This window comes from Ascaphus truei, chromosome 5 (genome assembly GCF_040206685.1).
Source record: "Ascaphus truei isolate aAscTru1 chromosome 5, aAscTru1.hap1, whole genome shotgun sequence".
Taxonomy (NCBI): domain Eukaryota; kingdom Metazoa; phylum Chordata; class Amphibia; order Anura; family Ascaphidae; genus Ascaphus; species Ascaphus truei.
In genome coordinates, this window is record NC_134487.1 from 441343 (window position 1) to 461043 (window position 19701).

The 19701-nt window shown below is 41.4% G+C and overlaps 1 protein-coding gene across 5 annotated transcripts in view; it reads left to right on the forward strand.

Annotated features, from left to right (window-relative positions):
• Nucleotides 1-19701, forward strand: part of LOC142494775 (uncharacterized) — a 98650-nt gene that overhangs the window by 51373 nt on the left and 27576 nt on the right. For all 5 annotated transcript variants that reach the window (XM_075599219.1, XM_075599216.1, XM_075599215.1 and 2 more), the window contains exon 4: nt 2452-3171. In XM_075599219.1, coding sequence (XP_075455334.1) covers nt 2452-3171 — 720 coding nt within the window. The remainder of the gene's footprint in view (nt 1-2451; nt 3172-19701) is intronic.

Consider the following 19701-nt stretch of genomic DNA (forward strand, 5'->3'; position numbering starts at 1 on the left):
GGTGTTGGTCTTGTGGGGGGAGTGAAGAGGGCCTATGGGTCTGACACCCGGACATCAAGTCCTAGACTAGGGACCACAATGTTGAAGGGAGAAGATAAACGGTTGCGATACTGGAGCAAAACAAGTTCTGTCAGGGGATCCTAGGTCACCTTTCCATCCTTGTGTCCAACCGCCTCAGATACTGTTGTTTAGGTATCTTTGGTTGTGGCAGTGAGTTTGCGGGGACTCCACAATCCAGCAGAGGTTGTCTTCTCCAAAGTGAGTCTTCCCCTCTCCTCTCTCGACAGAGAGGGGGGGAAGGGGAGTGGGAGCCCTCACATCTTAAATCAGCTAACGTCAACTGGTTGGTCTTATGGCTGTTGATTCGTTAATGGGGAGGACCAAGAGGAGCTTCGTCTCTCCCCTACTTTGGACCATTCTGTTGTGGGTTTTGAGCGGGCAGGTCTCTGATTCTCTTGGCCTCGTCTCAGCTCTTACAGGCAGACAACTTTAGGCCCCGAAGGAAGGTGTCTGCATCTCTTGGGGAGCGTTGAGTGTAGTGTGCGCTCTTTCATCACGACTAATCTGAACGGCAATCCCCAGCGGTATTTAATGCCTTTTTCTCGTAGGATCATTGTTAGTCGTCTCAGCTCCCGTCTTTTGTTAATCGTTGAGGTTGCCAGGTCATTAAAGATCTTGATTTGGGCCTCTTCAAACATCAGATCGGGTTTATTTTTGCAGGCTCCGGTTATTTGCTCCTTCATGGAGAAGTAGTGGAGTTTGTTGATTACGTCTCTTATCCTGTTTGGGTCTTTTAATTTAGGGCCTAGTGCCCTATGAACTCTGTCCAGGCAGAGCATTTCATCCGTCAGGTCTGGGATCAGAGAATGGAACAGCCTGTCCAGGTAAGTTTGCATATCGTCATTGAGAACATTTTCAGGTACATTCCTGATACAGAGATGTTGTCTCCTCTCGGTTTTCATTGTCCTCAATGATATTTTTAAGGGAGGATATCATCTTTTAACTTGAGGATTTCATCATCAGTAGCTGCATGCCATTGCAGAAATTCCTCCATTTTGTTCTCTATATTGCTGGTTCTTTCTTCTAGGTCATTTAGGTCTTTTTGAAATTCTGATTTTGCCTTTTGTAATTCCTGATGTAATGTGTTGGTAATTGTCTGAAATAGACTCTTAAGTCCTTTTTAGTGAAATATTGGGGCTGCTCTCCTTCCAGCACTGAGTCTGAGGAGGACGGGCAACGCATTTCCCTGTGTTGTGGTGGAGCGCTCACTCCACTGAAAGAATAGAGTTAACTCCTCAGAATCCGCTTTTTTTTGTCTGCCTGGAAGGCATCTCTTTGGCTGCTTGGGAATCTCTGGTGCCCGAATAAGCTGTGATTCGCTGTTCTATTTGGTGCGGGATGTGTTTTGTGGTCGCGGTTCCCGGGAGCTACAGCATAATTCAGTCATTCTCCGTGGAACCGTGCATGTGCCCCTGCATACAGATATATATATTAACCTCATCCTCCTGCGCATATCTTGTGTTCTTGAGGAGTTTCTTCACTTAATCATTCAGGTCATCCCTCTGAAGCTGCTTTCTGGAAACTTTTCTTCTGTTGGAAAAAGCAACTGGTCTCACAACTCTCTGAGCTTTCAATACCAGTTTGAGGGTCTTATGCTCTGAATTAACCATGTGTTCAATTTCTATTTGGAAGATCTTAATCAATTTCTTTGAAACAGTTTAACTGAGAGAGGATGTCTCATTGAGGTGTTAGAATTTATCATCACTGACTGGTTTGAGTTTCAGATGGTATCTTGCCATCTGTTCACACAATGGGCTGACTAATATTGTATATACATGTGTATACACGCACCTACATACACATCTAGGCGAAACAGTTTATAATATCAAATTACAGTTTTTGCTGAAATTGCAGACTTCAATTCTTACATTACTACACACTCACAAGCAAGACAAAGTCAGAATCCCTGCACTCACATTTGAAGAATAAAATGCTTATTGAGCAAAGCAGAGAGATTTGTACCCGAGGAGAGAAGCCTAGAAGGTTAGAATGGCTGCAGTGGAGTGAAGAGGGTAAATTGATTTTAGCAGAAGAATGGTGTGGGGACAAAAGGCAGCAGAACAGTGTGATTATTTAAAATGATTTAAAAGAAAAATGCACAAAATCATACATCCAGCCTGTACTAACAATAATGCACTGAAAACAGAGTCTTTATGGCCAATAATGCCCTGGCTGGGTAAAGGCCATGGTGAAAGTCCTAATTATTACTTAACTACAAACCAGTGAGGCAGTACTGGCAGACTACAGTAGGTAGACACATGTTTTAAGTAACTGAATTGCAGTCTCTGATTTTTAACTGCTTTTATTCTTTTACCCTTTACTTTACATTTAAGCACATATTGATATTAATAATTAATCTTACATTACCTTGTTTCCCTCCCCCATTCCCAGATAATGGATTCTCAACTGATAATCAGAGTGAAAACCATCAGACACATCCTGACTTAATAGATGGGGTATCGGAATATGGTGATGAAGAGTATCTGAGGCCACACAAGAAAGAGGAGAACCTTAACGGAGCCTCAGAGGAGAATAGCCCAGGTAAAATGGGAAACGGTGAATGTACAATAGACTTTTGGGGTAGATGTGATCAAACGGACAGGAGAATTTACAGCGGAGAGAAGCGCTATCTGTGCATTGACTGTGGCAAAAGCTTCACTCGCAAGTCATCCCTCATTGTACATCAGAGAATCCACACAGGGGAGAAACTCTACATGTGCACAGAATGTGGGAGGAGGTTTGGTCTCAAGTCCTCTCTCGTCAGACACCTGAGAACTCACACTCCAAAGACTCTGAACATTTGTCCTGACTGTGGGAAATGCTTCACTCGCTATTCCAGCCTTTTCCAGCACCAGAAAATTCACAGAAGAGAGAAGCCCTATAAATGTTCTCGGTGTGAAAAAAGCTTCTCTCGGAGATCACAACTTGTAGCTCACCAGAAAAGCCACACAGGAGAGAAGATGTATGAGAGTGGGGAGAGAATCAGTGACCTAGCCAAACTCAATAACCATCACAGAAACCACAGTGCTCAGAAGACCCATGTGTGTCTGGAATGTGGAAAAAGCTTCAGAGAACGCAGCTCACTAATGAGACATCAGAGAATACACACAGGTGAGAATGTGAACACAAACATGTACAGTATATCTGTTCTGTTTGTTAGGATGGTATTGATGGTTGTTATGAAGACAAGCACATACTTTACATAGATAGTAGATGAGATTGAAAAAAGACGTATGTCCATCAAGTTCAACCTATGCTAAATTTAGACAACAGATACTTTATCCTATATCTATACCTACTTGTTGATTCAGAGGAAGGCAAACAAAAAAAACCCAGATATCCAATGCTATCTCATAAGGGGAAAATAAATTCCTTCCTGACTCCAAGAATTGGCAAACGGATTAATCCCTGGATCAACATCCTTCCCATGTTTACTTATTTGGTATATCCCTGTATACCTTTCCTTTCTAAAAAAAGATGTCTAACCTTTTTTTGAACAAATCTATTGTATCTGCCCTCACAGTCTCCATGGCTAATGAATTCCACATTTTAACTGCCCTTACTGTAAAGAACCCTTTCCTTTGTTGCTGGTGAAATCTCCTTTCCTCCAACCTTAAGGGATGGCCCGATTCCTTTGTACTGCCCGTGGGATGAATTGTTCTTTTGAAAGCTCCTTGTATTGTCCCCGAATATATTTGTATATAGTTATCATATCCCCTCTTAGACGCCTCTTTTCTAATGTAAATAAATCTAATTTAGCTAGCCTTTCATAAGATAGATTGTCCATCCCCTTTATTAATTTGGTGGCTCTTCTCTGCACTCTCTCGTTCCATAATGTCTTTTCTAAGGAGTGGTGCCCAAAATTGTACTCCATGTTCAAGGTGTGGTCTTACTAATGCTTTGTAAAGGGGCATAATTATGTTTACTTCCCTTCCATCCATTGCCCGTTTAATGCAAGATAAGATCCTGTTTGCCTTTGCAGCTACTGCATGACTTTGGGCACTATTGCTAAGCCTGCTGTCTACAAGCACTCCTAAATTCTTCTCCATCAAGGATTCCCCCAATTTATCCCCATTTAATTTGTAAGTCGCCTGTTTATTCTTGCATTCCAAATGCATAACCTTACATTTATCTGTATTAAACCTAATCTGCCATTTACCTGCCAACGTTTCCAATCTCTCCAAGTCCTTCTGAAGAGGAATTACATCCTACTCTGTTTCTATTACCTTACACAATTTAGTATCATCAGCAAAGATGGAGACTTTGCTCTTGATGCCAACCTCAAGGTCATTAATAAACAAGTTAAAAAGCAGGTGTCCCAGTACCGATCCCTGAGGTACTCCACTCACGACTTTAGCCCAACCTGAAAAAGTTCAATTTATGACAACCCTCTGTTGTCTGTCCTTTTAACCAGTTTTCAATCCAGGTTAATTTATTATTACTAAGTCCAATTTTCTTTATTTTGTACACCAACCTCTTGTGTGAAACCGTATCAAAAGCCTTTGCAAAATCTAAGTAGACCAAATCAGCTGCATTACCCTGGTCTAAATTCCTACTTACCCCCTCAAAGAAACAAATAAGGTTAGTTTGGCATGATCTATCCTTCATAAATCCATGCTGACTATTACTAATAATTTTGTTTTCTTTAGATATTCCTGAATATTATCCCGTATTAAACCTTCAAGTAGTTTCCCCACTATTGAAGTCAGGCTTACAGGTCTGTAATTCCCCAGTTGTGATCTAGCTCCCTTTTTAAATATAGGCACCACATCTGCTTTACGCCAGTCTTGTGGTACTGAGCCTGTGGAAATGGAGTCCTTGAATATTAAATATAATGGTTTGGCTATTACTGAGCTTAACTCCTTGAGAACTCTTGGATGTATGCCATCGGGGCCAGGTGCCTTATTTACTTTAATTTTATCAAGCCGCTTATGAACTTCTTCCTCAGTTACCCAATTGTTCATTAATATGGAGGTTGTGGCTTCCTCCTGCGGCACTACTATTGAACTCGATTCTTCCCTGGTAAACACAGAGGCAAAGAATGTGTTTAATACCTCAGCTTTTTCCTTATCTCCAATAATCTGCCTACCCATCTCACACTGAAAGGGTCCTATATTTTCTTTTCTCATTTTTTTGTTATTAAGGTACTTAAAGAACTTTTTAGGGTTGATCTTACTTTCTATTGCAATCCTTTTTTCATTATCCATTTTTGCTAATTTGATTGCCCTTTTGCAATTTTTGTTACATTCCTTATAATTCTGATACGATGTCTCTGTCCCTTCTGACTTAAAGAATCTAAACGCCTTCCTCTTCTTGTCCATTTCCTCCCCTACCTGTTTATTTAGCCACATTGGTTTTGACGTATTTATTTTATACTTACCGTATTTCCTTGATTCTAGGACGCACTTTTTTTCCTATTTTTACATGGCTGAAATAGCTCTGCGTTTTAGAATCGATGTATTTAAAAAAAATGCGCTAGGGGGCGCTGCTGCAGATGCCGGCCGGGATATTCACAGTGTGCATGAACAGCACATGGCTGCGGTCACCCTCCTCCCCTCCCCTTCCCACCCCCCTCCCCTTCTCTCCCCCCTCCCCTTCTCTCCCCCCTCCCCTTCCCGCCCCCCTTCCCTCCTCCCCTCCCCTTCCCGCCCCCCTCCCCTTCCCTCCCCATGAGGTGCAGAGGGATCGGAGATGTCTGTCAGGGCACATCAACATTGCCCAGAAGCCCCCCCCCCCCACTTCCCGAATCCCCATGTGAAATGCAGGAGGTGCAGAGGTAGCTGTGTCTCTGGGTGTGTCTGTGTGTCTCTCTCTGTGTGTCTCTATGTGTTTGTCACTCTCTGTATGTCTCTCTCTCTCTCTCTCTGTGTTTGTCTCTGTATGTGTCTGTGTGTCTCTGTATGTGTTTGTGTGTGTCTCTCTCTCTCCCTCTCTGTGTTTGTCTCTGTATGTGTGTGTCTCTGTATGTGTATGTCTCTCTGTTTGTGTGTGTGCGTGTCTCTCTCTCTCTGTGTGTTTGTCTCTGTGTGTGTCTCTCTCTCTGTCTGTGTGTCTCTGTTTGTGTGTGTGTGCGTGTCTCTCTCTCTCCCTCTCTGTGTTTGTCTCTGTATGTGTGTGTCTCTCTGTTTGTGTGTGTGTGTGCGCGTGTCTCTCTCTCTCTGTGTGTTTGTCTCTGTGTGTGTCTCTCTCTCTGTCTGTGTGTCTCTGTTTGTGTGTGTGTGCGTGTCCCTCTCTCTCCCTCTCTGTGTGTGTCTCTGTATGTGTGTGTCTCTCTGTTTGTGTGTGTGTGTGCGTGTCTCTCTCTCTCTCTGTGTTTGTCTCTGTGTGTGTCTCTCTCTGTCTGTGTGTCTCTGTATGTTTGTGTGTCTCTCTCTCTCTCTCTGTGTTTGTCTCTGTATGTGTGTGTCTCTGTATGTGTGTGTTTTCTGTTTGTGTGTGCGTGTCTCTCTCTCTCTCTGTGTTTGTCTCTGTATGTGTGTGTCTCTGTATGTGTGTGTTTCTCTGTTTGTGTGTGCGTGTCTCTCTGTGTGTTTGTCTCTGTGTGTGTCTCTCTCTGTCTGTGTGTCTCTGTATGTGTGTGTCTCTCTCTCTCTCTCTCTCTCTCTCTCTCTCTGTGTGTGTCTCTGTATGTGTTTGCGTGTGTCACTCTGTTTGCGTGTGTGTGTGTGTCTCTCTCTCTGCTAGCAAAAGCAAGAGAGGAGATTGTTAGAACATGTTCTTTTTACTTTAAGGAAAGCAATGAGTACAGGAATAAAAAGGTACAGTACTTGGTAACATCATAATAAGGGCCACTAAATGTAAATGGCTAGTGTGTTTATTTATCCAGGACACCTTACTACCCATCCTGTTCTTACTGCTCTCATGCTTCACTCTCTCACTGCTTTGAAATCTGATGCTGGCTGCTCTGACAGCAAAAGGGTAAGAAAAATCCCCACACACCCCCCCCCCCACTGCCCCTGCCATATCTGTCTCTCTCTGGTCTGTGTGTGCCCTCCCATTCTCTCCCATACCTTCCTTCCTCACCCTTCCCTCCCATTCTCTCCCCCCTTTCCCTCCATTTTCTCTCTCCCCCCATTCTGCCTGTTGCTCCCCATTCTGTGCCTGCCTCTCTCTCCCCATTGGTTATTGAAGTGTCATGTGACCCTTCTAGTTAAAATAAAAAAATTCTGCACATTTATATAGTGGGATTTTTTTTCCCAATTTTTTTTTATTAAATCAAGGGTGCGTCTTACAATTGAGGAAATAGGGTATTACCCAAGGGTATACACTGATAATTGTGCTTTTCTAACAATGTTTTAAAGACTGCCCATTTCTCTTCTACATTTTTCCCTGCAAAAACATCATCCCATTGTATTACTACTAGATTAGACCTCAGTTTATTAAAATCTGCCTTTCCAAAGTTTAAAGTCTTTGTTGAACCCAAGTAATCTGTTTTTTGATCATTTATTTCAAATGAGACCATGTTATGATCACTGTTACCCAAATGTTCCAGGACTTCAATATTTGTTATTACTTGTACATTGTTTGATATGACCAAATCCAGTACTGCACCTCTCCTGGTTGGTTCCTCAATAATTTGGGTCATATAATTGTCTTTAAGAACCCCCCAAAACCTGTTTCCTTTTGTTGTAACGCTAATCTCATTGCCCCAGTCTGTCTGGATAGTTGAAACCCCCCATTATTAATCATGGCCCAGTTTTGATGCCTTCTCCAATTGCAAATGTATTTTAGCTTACTCAATCTCACAGATAGTTGGTGGTTTATAGCATATCCCTACAAACATTTTCTTTATACTTTTACCTCCACTGCTAATTTCTATCCACAAGGTCTCCAAATTTTCATCATTCCCTTCATAAACATCATCCCTTATAATAGGTTTTAGATCCGGTTTAACATATAAACATACTCCACCTCCCCTTCTATTTGTTCGATCCTTCCGAAAAAGGGAATAACCCTCTAAATTAACTGTCCAGTCATGAGTTTCATCCCACCATGTTTCAGTAATTCCTATGATATCATACTGCTCCCTTGCAGCTATTAATTCAAGCTCCCCCATTTTATCTGTCAGGCTTCTTGCATTAAGCAAGCATGCATTTCAGGGTTTTTTTCAGCCTGTACTATTATCCCAGGACATACTTGAAAACGAGAGGTAACTCTCAATGTATTACTTCCTGGTAAAATATTTTATAAATAAATAAATAAATCTTATCTGCTCCTTCCTTTCTGCGCCCACTTGGTTTAGTCTTTAGAAGTTTTCTAGTATTATCTGTATTTACTATGGGTGTCTCACTGCTTGTCAAACTCGCACTTGCCCCCATTCTATCTCCATAACCCCTTTTTATCCTCCTCTATTCTATTTAGTTTATCTGTTTCATTCCCCTCCCCCCTCCATCCTAGTTTAAAATCTCCTCCAACTTTTTTAACATTCTCCCCCCCCCCAAGCACAGAAGATCCCTCTTCATTGAGGTGCAATCTGTCCCTAGAATATAGATGGCACCTCTCAGAAAAGGAGTCCCAGTGCTCTAAAAACCCTAAACCCTCCTTCCTGCACCACTTTCTTAGCCATGCATTAACCTCCCTGATCTCTGACTGTCTCCCTGCGGTAGCGCATGGCACTGGTAGTATTTCAGAAAATACTACCTTGGAGGTCCTTGACTTAAGCTTTTGGCCTAGATCCCTGAAATCATTTTTTAGGACCCTCCATCTTTCTCTAACTTTGTCATTGGTGCCAACGTGTACCAAGACCACCACGTCAATCCCAGCCCCCTTCTCCCCCCCAACAATCTGTCTACCCGATCCGCAATGTGCCGAACCCGAGCACCCGGGAGACAACAAACTGTTCAGTTCATGCAGTCATGGCAACATATTGCCCTATCTACCTTCCTAATAATGGAGTCCCCTACCACCACAATCTTTCTTTATATCTGAGCATCCCGAGTCCCCACTGTGCTGGAGGAACTATTCCCCTGGCTGCTAGAGGAATTAGTCTCCCCCAGCCTTGCCATTTCTGCCCCAACATTCCCAATATCTTCACTCAACATGGCAAATCTATTGGGATGTGTCAGCTCAGAAACGACCTGCCTCTCCCTATTGCCCCTGCTTCCCCTTCTAACTGTTACCCAGCTACCTACCTGCTCCTCACTAACAGCAACCAAGCTACCTACCTGCTCCTCCCTAACAGCACCATCATCTGCACCACTAGTCAAAGCAAGGGCCTGCTCAGTGAGCTCTAAACCCCTTTCAAGATTGCCAATGTCCCTCAATATTGCAAGTTTCCTCTTGATCAGCAATCTCTGACTCTAAAGAGACCACCTGCTCACACTTCTCACAGCGGTGTGCTCCTTGGAACAGCTGGTCCAAATGCACATACATGTGGCAAGATGTGCATAGAGTGGCATTTTCAATCCTACTCATTCTAGCAACTATGAAGTTTATAAGTACTAACAGTAAACTGTACTTCAATATACTATACCTTGTTTAACCGCTTCCTTGTTCAAACTGCTTCTGTTTCTAACTGCACACTTTAAACAAAACAGCACTTCAAATCAACCACACAGATCAGTCAGTATACGCAAACTCAGAATTCGTTAGAAGCCTCTGTTTAAATAGGGACACCCACCAGGTGTGTTAGGTTAGCAATCAACCAACCACACGCACTTTGATAGATTGCACAACAGAAAAATACAAAACTGCCCTTGAATTTTCTGAATATTAATAAAATAATAATAATTAGTAGGACTGAAAGTTCTAGAAGAGAAATTCAACCGCTCACCTATATATATATATTATTACAGTCCTGTAGATAATGAGGTAGGTGTAGATAATGAGGAGGTGTAACATATATGACCAAGAGATCTCAAAAGATATTGAGTGAAGAACCCCACTTGTCTGCACTCTTTACCTAAATATGGGTGTGTAATTCCTAATTGCTAAAGGCTGCACAGAAAGTCCCTGTCAGAGTATGGAACCGACGAAAAACAAAAAATTATTTAATACATCAAAATATCACACCTAATTGTTAAAATAAATGCTAAAATGTTCAAAATCCCCATATGGGAGCGGGGGAGTGGGAACAAAAGAAAATATCTGATTGATTTACTACTGTAATACTGTAGTCAGAGATTACATTTCCCCTCCTGTGTTCACATAGGCTTTGCGGTATAAGTATCTTGAAAGCAAAATGTTGCTAATCTTATAAACGCATACAATGATGTTAAATTGACTGCATTAATTGTATCTGTTTAAAGCAACACCTAAATTTGCAACAAATGCACAGAGGCTACACATATGCCCTTCGATAGCTAATATATGCCAGAGAGTCACCACCTGAATAATAGTAGACTCAGTATTGATTAATACAGTTGCCCAGGTATTGTATGATAACTATAAGGGTGTAGCTGTTCTCTTATTCGGCTGCTGTTAGGGCACAAGTTAGAGAGCTGTTAAATGAACAGTAGGAAGTCCTGCAACTGAAATATGCATGTATATTAAACATTCACAGCCTAATAGGTCACCAGCATATGTTGCAGTCCCTGCCTATACAGATAAGGGTTACGGCGAACCCAAACAGCAACTGGGGAGAATATACACGCCGTGCTACAGCTGGTGTGGCTGTTGTGAAACCGCATCAACCACATGTGCCGTATGTGTCCTGCAGTGGAATTGTGTATAAACACACTAATAATGCGCAGCCTAATAGGTCACCAGCATATGTTGCAAGCCTTTGCTTATACAAATAAGGGTTGCGGCGAACCCAAACAACAACGGGAGAGAGTATACAAGCCGTGGTTCCAGCTAGTGTAGTTGAAATGGGTCCGCATCAGCCGCGTGTGCTGTATGTGCCGCCGCTCCTCTGTGACGTCACTCGTGTGGCGTCCGACCCGACATATGTTTCGCGCGATTAACGCGCTTCTTCAACCCGCAACCCTTGTTTGTGGTTTGTGGTTTGGGCTGCATTTCGCTAATAAGTTAGTGGCACACCCCACAAAGTAATCATTGAATGCATTTGCAATGTCAGTGGGGTTTGTCAGAGTAATATCCCCCTTAGTGATATTACTTGGTTGTTGATGGTTAGGAGGCTGGAATATATTGCTGATAACCTTCCAGAAGTTAGCTGGGTTTGATGTATTTTGGTGGAGATTGTCAGAGTAATATTGTGCTTTTGCGTGCCTTGTTTGCCTTGTGCACATGTTCCTCATGCATCTGTAGTGATTGAGATCCTTGGTAGTGCCAGTTACTTTGTAGCTTTTCCACAAGGCATCCCTGAACTGGTAGAGTGCTATAAGGTCAGTTGAAACCCATGGAAGGTGGGCCCCCCGTACCCTTATTTTGCGTAGTGGAGCATGGGTATCGCAGAGTTTTAAGAACTCGGATTGGAAATAGTCGAGCGCAGAATCCGGGTCGGGAATTAAATCGAATCTGTGCCATGGGCAGTTGGTAAGGTCATCCAGAAACTGTTGTGGGTTAAAGTTTTTAAATGTTCTAGTGAGGAGAACTTTAGGGCTTGATTGGAGCGGTTTAATTTTCCTTACACAGTACACGGTGAAAGAATAGGAGTACAAACTCCTATGCAATGCTCTCAAGGAACGTCCATGCATCAATAAAATATAATCAAATGTCTTTCCAAATACACACAGCGTTGTAATCCATAACCATGTCACTTGTAACTCATTTCAAGCCACTCTGTGTGCACTCCCACTAACCTTTGTAAGAGGTAGATTTTGTATGGGTGTCGCTGGCTGAGGTACACTGGTACAAAGTGAATAAAGCAGGAATAACTCACAAATCACTGAAGATCCAGGTGTGTGGGGCGTGCTCCTACCGAAGTGGTATGCAATGCAAAGAATTCATGGATGGCGGTGCATCTGCCTGGAAAAAATAGCGTGGGACCAAACTTGCAGGAACTGGGTACAAAAAGAAATTTATTGGCACATAAAAAAGACAGCAACTCTGACGCGTTTCAGCCGCACCGGGCCTTTGTCAAAGGCCCGGTGCGCCTGAAACGCGTCAGAGTTGCTGTTGCTGTCTATTGTATGTGCCAATAAATTTATTTTTGTACCCAGTTCCTGCAAGTTTGGTCCCACGCTATTTTTTCCAGGCAGATGCACCGCCATCCACGAATTCCTTACACAGTACACTATTGCATGGTCACTGAAAATGTCAGGAAGGATGCCAGAGGATTGGATTCTGCTGGGGTTTGAGGAGAGAATCCAGTCTAGCAAGGAATGGTTGTGCGATTTCAGGTTTGTCCGTGTGGGTTGGGAAATGAGTTGTGATAGGTTAAGTGACTTGAGTTGTATCTGGATTTTGTGGTTTTAAGGGTCAAGCCAATTGTAGTTGAAATCCCCAAGAATTAGCAGCTCACTCTTCCCATTCAGAGAGGCAATGGAGCCAAGAAACTGGGTGATATCAGTCAGGGATTGTGGAGGGGCTTTAGGGGGGCGGTAGATGCCAGCAAGCAAGATGGGCTTAGAAAAGGGGAGGCAGATTTTGCCAACTAGAGTTTCAAAAGAGGGTGGACTTGGTGGGCAATTTAAGAGTGTAAATTGTAATGTGTCTGCAATATAAAATAACACCCCTCCTCTCTTTGACCTATCTCTCCTAAAAATGGAGTATCCCTGAATGGCGATATTTGCATCAGGGGTTCTAGGGGTTAGCCATGTTTCTGTAATAACGATGGCTTTGGGTTTATGCATAAGGCACCATGCCCTTAGTTCGTCCAGTTTGGGCAGCAGGCTCCGGATATTTATATGGGCGACCGATAGCCCTTTTTGGAATTTGAAGGGTGTATTCTCAGGGGTATGGTACAGAGCTGAAATGGGAGGACCTGGGTTAGGTTCAATATCGCCTGCTAAAGAGAGTAATAGTATGAGTAGAAATTATATTACAATATACAAATATATAAAATATTACACCGTGTTATGATTTATTTAACAAAAATAAAGCCACAATGGTGAAGCCATGTGTGAAAAACTAAATACACCTTATTATTCAATAGCTTGTAGAACCACCTTTAGCAGCAATAACTTGAAGTAATCGTTTTCTGTAGGACTTTCTCAGTCTCTCACATCGTTGTGGGGGAATTTTGGCCCACTCTTCTTTACAACGTTGCTTCAGTTCATTGAGGTTTGCATGCATTTGTTTATGCACAGCTCTCTTAAGATCCCACCACAGCATTTTAATTGGGTGGAGGTTTGGACTTTGACTGGGCCATTGCAACACCTTGATTCTTTACTTTTTCAGCCATCCTGTTGTAGATTTGCTGCTGTGCTTGGAATCATTGTCCTGTTGCATGACCCAATTTCAGCCACGCTTTAGCTGTCGGACAGATGGCCTCATATTTGACTCTAGAATACTTTGGTATACAGAGGAGTTGATGGTCGACTCAATGACTGCAAGGTTCCCAGGTCCTGTGGCTGCAAAACAAGCCCAAATCATCACCCCTCCTCCACCATGCTTGACAGTTGGTATGAGGTGTTTGTGCTAATATGCTGTGTTTGGTTTTCGCCAAACGTGGCACTGTGCATTATGGCCAAACATCTCCACTTTGGTCTCGTCTGTCCAAAGGACATTGTTCCAGAAGTCTTGTGGTTTGTTCAGATGCAACTTTGCAAACCTAAGCCGTGCTGCCATGTTCTTTTTAGAGAGAAGAGGCTTTCTCCTGACAACCCTTCCAATAAAAGCATACTTGTTCAGTCTTTTTATAATTGTACTGTCATGAACTTTAACATTTAACATGCTAACTGAGGCCTGTAGAGTCTGAGATGTAACTCTTGGGTATTTTGGCAATTTCTCTGAGCATTGCACGGTCTGACCTTGGGGTGAATTTGCTGGGACGTCCACTCCTCGGAAGATTGGCAACTGTCTTGAATGTTTTCCACTTTTGAATAATCTTTCCAGGTTGATGGGTAGCAACAATTGCTTCTCTAAGATCATTGCTGATGTCTTTCCTCCTTGGCATTGTGTTAACACACACCTGAATGCTCCAGACCAGCAAACTGCTAAAACTTCGACTTTTATAGAGTTGGTCTCACTTGCTGATGATATATTAATCAAGGGCATTTGATTAGCAGCACCTGTCTGCTACTTAGCATCTTAATTCCTATGGAAGCAGTAAGGATGTACTTAGTTTTTGTCACATAACTTCTCCATTTTGGCTTTATTTTTGTTAAATCATGACACGGTGTAATATGTCATTTGTTGTTGTTCATCTGAGGTTGTATTTACCTAATTTTAAGACCTGTTAAGGAACAGGTGATTGTTATTATGTCCTGATATGTAAAACCATAGAATTAAACGAGGGTGTACTTTCTTTTTCACACAACTGTATGTAATGCAGTGGGTTTTGAGCTTGCCAAGTTTTTATGTCTAAGTAAACATTTAGACCTGGCAACACACTCATGTCAATGCCAATACTCAATGTCAGACAGTAGCTGCAAAGGCTACGTTTAGAAAAAATCTTTGCGATGTAATCAGGTTTCCTGTTCAAATCAGCAGTCTTTATTATTTCTTCAATCAGCTTTAGCAAGGATACAGCATACTAGATACTTCTGTTCAGTTTAAAGTATCTGAAGGTAGTGATTATGCTATTTTCAAAGTGATTCTTTATACTTTTGTGTAAGAGATATAACTCACTTGTCTTAGCAAACTTTCTTTTTGCTAACTAAACATACTGATTTCTCAGGAAGATAAAGAACTAAGAAAAATATATATCAGAGCTAGGAAGAAAGCAATATATCAGAGAATGTAAAGCAGAGACAGAAATCCTAGGAAATGTCTAAAAAAAAACAGACAAAGCTAAGAAAAGGGTCACACCTGTCAGAATATAAGTTATAGCTTATAGCATATGGCATTGGTGAAATACTGTGCAATGTATGGGAAACCAGGAAAGAAATGTTATCACTAAAAATGTCCTGGTTTCAAGCTGCCCATAAAAACCTTCATAAGAAAAGGTGTGTGTGTGTGTGTGTGTGTGTGTGTGTGTGTGTGTGTGTGTGTGTGTGTGTGTGTGTGTGTGTGTGTGTGTGTGTGTGTGTGTGTGTGTGTGTTTCGAGATACACTGATCTCCTCTTCCACCGATATTGCATTGAATAAAGCAGGCAACGGGTTTACTGAAAAACAGTGTCTTGGAATGTGATTAGAGCCCATCCCTCCCCCTGTTTAGTGTGCGATTTATGACTTCAGGTGTTAAATAGTCCCTGAATGTAAGGGATGTAACAGTGTGTGTGTGTATGTAAATATAAATAAATAAAGAGCCCACTCTGTATACAGAGCTTTACAAAAGGTGTGTGTGGAGTGTGAGTGTATTTCAATGGTGTGGGTAGGTGTGGAAATGTGAGATGGTGTTGCATTACTAAAAGTGTGTGTAGATACTATGTGGTTCCTATTGGTATATAGGGATGGAATTACATAGAGTATTTGTATGTGTAGGAGACAGCTGTGTGTGTATACATATAGCGCAGTATGTATAGACATGGCCTTTAGCACTCCTGGGAAGAGAGTTCTCATGTCAGTAGTGACTCATAAAACTTCGGTCTCGTTTTAGGCCACTGCTTAGTGTCCCGAACAGTTGCATAAATTTGTATTTATGCAACCGTCTCTCTTTCGGTGTTCTAAGATTACCTTTGAGTATGGCCACCTTTAAATTTATGCAACTGTTCGGGACACTTAGCAGAGTTTGGAGGTAGCGATCTTTGATCTAGGATTTCAGTGAAAGGTTGCAGCACATTGAGATTCATTTCTGATCGCTCTAACTTTTTTTGCTTCTGCAACAGAACAGACATTTTTATTTTTTAAAACAAAAAGAAAATACAGATTCCAAAAGACAGAACCTGCAGAAACGCCAAAACAGTCACTCAAGGTTAGTGAAAGTTATTACACAATTTATTATTCGTACCAATTGTTAAAAATAGACAAAACAGTACTATGGAGGGCTCTTTTTAAGCATCTTTTGCTATAGCTTCTTTCATTAAATAATAAGTCTTGTTTCTTAACTATATACTTGTAAGCTAGAGTACTAGAACAATTTCTTTTAAGACGATGAGCTGACCAACCAGGATGCCCCTTTTTAAAGAGGCAGGATGACAGGAGACTGTTTGTTACTGTTCTTTTGCAAAATACATCTTTTGCTATCCTTAGATCACTAGTGATCATAATGTGTAAATCAAGGAAAGAAACCGATGTATCAGATATATCTTGTCAAGATTGTTTGTTAGTTAAGTATGTTAATGAACTCTATACACTTGTTGACGCCTCCCTCCCACAAGAAGACGTCGTCGATATATCTAATCCATAAAGGAATTTTATTTGTATATTACGTGAGTTCATCAATAAAAACATATTTAGCCTCCCACCATCCAAGAACGCTGGGGCACATTTTTCTCCCATCGCAGTACCTCTAATTTGGACCTAATACTTTCTGTCAAAAACAAAGTAATTGTGTGATAAAATAAAGGTGAGAAGGCAGATGATTAAATCACATTGACTCTTAGTATCATGATGTTGCATACACAAAAGGACTTCACTGCTTTTAGGCCGTTTTCGTGTGCTATGTTGGAGTACAGGGACTCTACATCACGTGATGAGAGGTTCCTTTTCGAACCACAATATCCTTTAGTCTCAATAGGACATCCGATGTATCCCGTACGAATGATGGCAGACTTAGAACATGCGGCTGTAAAAACGAATCAATAAATGTGCATATCTTTTCACATAATACCCTATCCCCGATACTATGGGGCGTCATGTGGGACATTTCAAATCCTTGTGGACCTTTGGGAGTAGGTTCAAAGTTGGAATTACCAGATTAGTGACTCTCCAGAAACTTAGACTCTCTTAAAGTAATAGTTTCTATTTCAAAAGCATGTGAAATCACTTGATCTACTTTAGCCTTAAAGTTCACTGTCAGATCCTGGAATAATCTTTTGTAATTTAGAGGTTGTGATAGTTGTCGATTTGCCTCTTTCGGGTACATTTCTGTAGGCCAGATGACTGTATTGCCCCCTTTATCAGAGGGCTTGAAAATAACATCCTTGACATCTTTAAATTATTAGAGAGACTCCTGTTTCCTACGTGTCAGATTTCTAGACGCGTTGTTTCGCAATGGAATATCAATAATATCTTTTCTGGCTAACTTAAAGAAAGTCTCTATAGCCGGACTTATCTGAAAGGGTGGTGTAAAAGTTGATTTTGGCCCAAACTTTATTTTGGGGTCTTGAACAGACTAAGGCATCCCTTCATTTTCTTCTACCAAGGATATCAATCCTGTAAAGTATTCCGTCAAGTGTGGATAAATCGTCCTCTTTATAATATAATTTTTTATGGAGCAATTTTCTGCAGAATAGAAAGATCTTTGATACATATAAATTGATCAAATGAGGGTACAAATGATAGCCCCTTTGACAATACCTCCTCCTGTAATGGTGTAAGGCAGTATTGAGATAAATTGTTCACCTTAAGTCCCAAAACAGAGGGCATTATCTTTTGCCCCTTTGATTGTGTCCCATCTTGTTCTGCGGTTGCTGTTTCGGTTTCTTCTCTTTCGGTGGCCTGTAGCCCCACTTGCTACAGTCTCGCAGGTGTCTTCCGTCCCCGTCTGATATGTCTTCGTCTATGCTTGTTCCTTGTCTCTCCCCTCCACTGTGGTGTAAAAAAGAGGAGGCAGATGCCGAAGGGAAATTTGAGCATACATTTCTATTTGCTTCTTCCTCCACCTCTACATCGGACGAATCAGGATCTGTAGCTGATACATATACGTCTTTCTCCCCTTAGCCCGTTTCTTTCTTGGAACTTTCCAAAAATAAATGTGATTGTGCTAATAATCAGATGAGTCTCTAGAGAATTTGTTTTTCTTTATCGCCATTAAAAAAATTCAAATTTTTCAAGTTGTTTTTTTAACTGAGGTGTAAACACTGGGAGTTAGGAAAGTACAAGTTCATGCTGTTTTATTAGCAATAACCAATCAATTGCCAATTTGGATATCGACACCCAGTCCACTAGGGGTTTATAGAAGGAGTCAGTCCAAAGTAGTGTCATCAACGGCTCAATAAAACTGAATATAGTTTCTTTCTCGGTTTATAACTTTATTACTGAACTAACAGCTCAGGGTAACAGCGGGATGAACAGATAGTTATACAGAATTATTACTGCACTAAAAACTCAGGGTAACAGCTGGATGAAAAGACTGTTACACAGAATTGTTAGTGCAATATAAACTCGGTAACAGCAGGATGAAAAGACTGTTAACAACAAAAGACAAAAATACCCAATGCTACATCCAATGTGACAAAATACATAGTTAAATACTTCAATCTTAGTATTCTGATGAGTAAGGGTCATTTACAGTGGTGTGAAAAAGAAAGTACACCCTCTTTGAATTCTATGGTTTTACATATCAGGACATAATAACAATCATCTGTTCCTTAGCAGGTCTTAAAATTAGGTAAATAAAACCTCAGATGAACAACAACACATGACATATTACACCGTGTCTTGATTTATTTAACAAAAATAAAGCCAAAATTGAGAATGTATGTGTGAAAAACTAAGTACACCCTTACTGCTTCCATGGGAATTAAGATGCTAAGTAGCAGACATGTGCTGCTAATCAAATGCCCTTGATTAATTGATCATCAGCAAGTGAGACCACCTCTATAAAAGCCAAAGTTTTAGCAGTTTGCTGGTCTGGAGCATTCCGGTGTGTGTTAACACAATGCCAAGGAGGAACGATATCCGCAATGATCTTAGAGAAGCAATTGTTGCTGCCCATCAATCTGGGAAGGGTTATAAGGCCATTTCCAAACAATTTAAAGTCCATCATTCTACAGTGAGAAATATTATTCAAAAGTGGAAAACATTCAAGACAGTTGCCAATCTTTCCAGGAGTGGACGTCCCAGCAAATTCACCCCAAGGTCAGACCGTGCAATTCTCAGTGAAATTGCAAAAAAAAAAACGTTACATCTGAGACTCTACAGGCCTCAGTTAGCATGTTAAATGTTCTAGTTCATGACAATACAATTAGAAAAAGACTGAATAAGTATGGTTGTTTGGAAGGGTTGTCAGGAGAAAGCCTCTTCTCTCTAAAAAGAACATGGCAGCACGGCATAGGTTTGCAAAGTTGCATCTGAACAAACCACAAGACTTCTGGAACAATGTCCTTTGGACAAACGAGACCAAAGTGGAGATGTTTGGCCATAATGCACAGCGCCACGTTTGGCGAAAACCAAACACAGCATATTAGCACAAACACCTCATACCAACTGTCAAGCACAGTGGAGGAGGGGTGATGATTTGAGCTTGTTTTGCAGCCACAGGACCTGGGACCCTTTCAGTCATTGAGTCGACCATGAACTCCTCTGTATACTAAAGTATTCTAGCGTCAAATGTGAGGCCATCTGTCCGACAGCTAAAGCTTGGCCGAAATTGGGTCATGCAACAGGACAATGATCCCAAACACACCAGCAAATCTACAACAGAATGGCAGAAAAAGAAAATAATCAAGGTGTTGCAATGGCCCAGTCAAAGTCCAGATCTCAACCCGATTGAAATGCTGTGGCTGGACCTTACGAGAGCTGTGCATAAACAAATGCCCACAAAACTCAATGAACTGAAGCAACATTTTAAAGAAGAGTGGGCCAAAATTT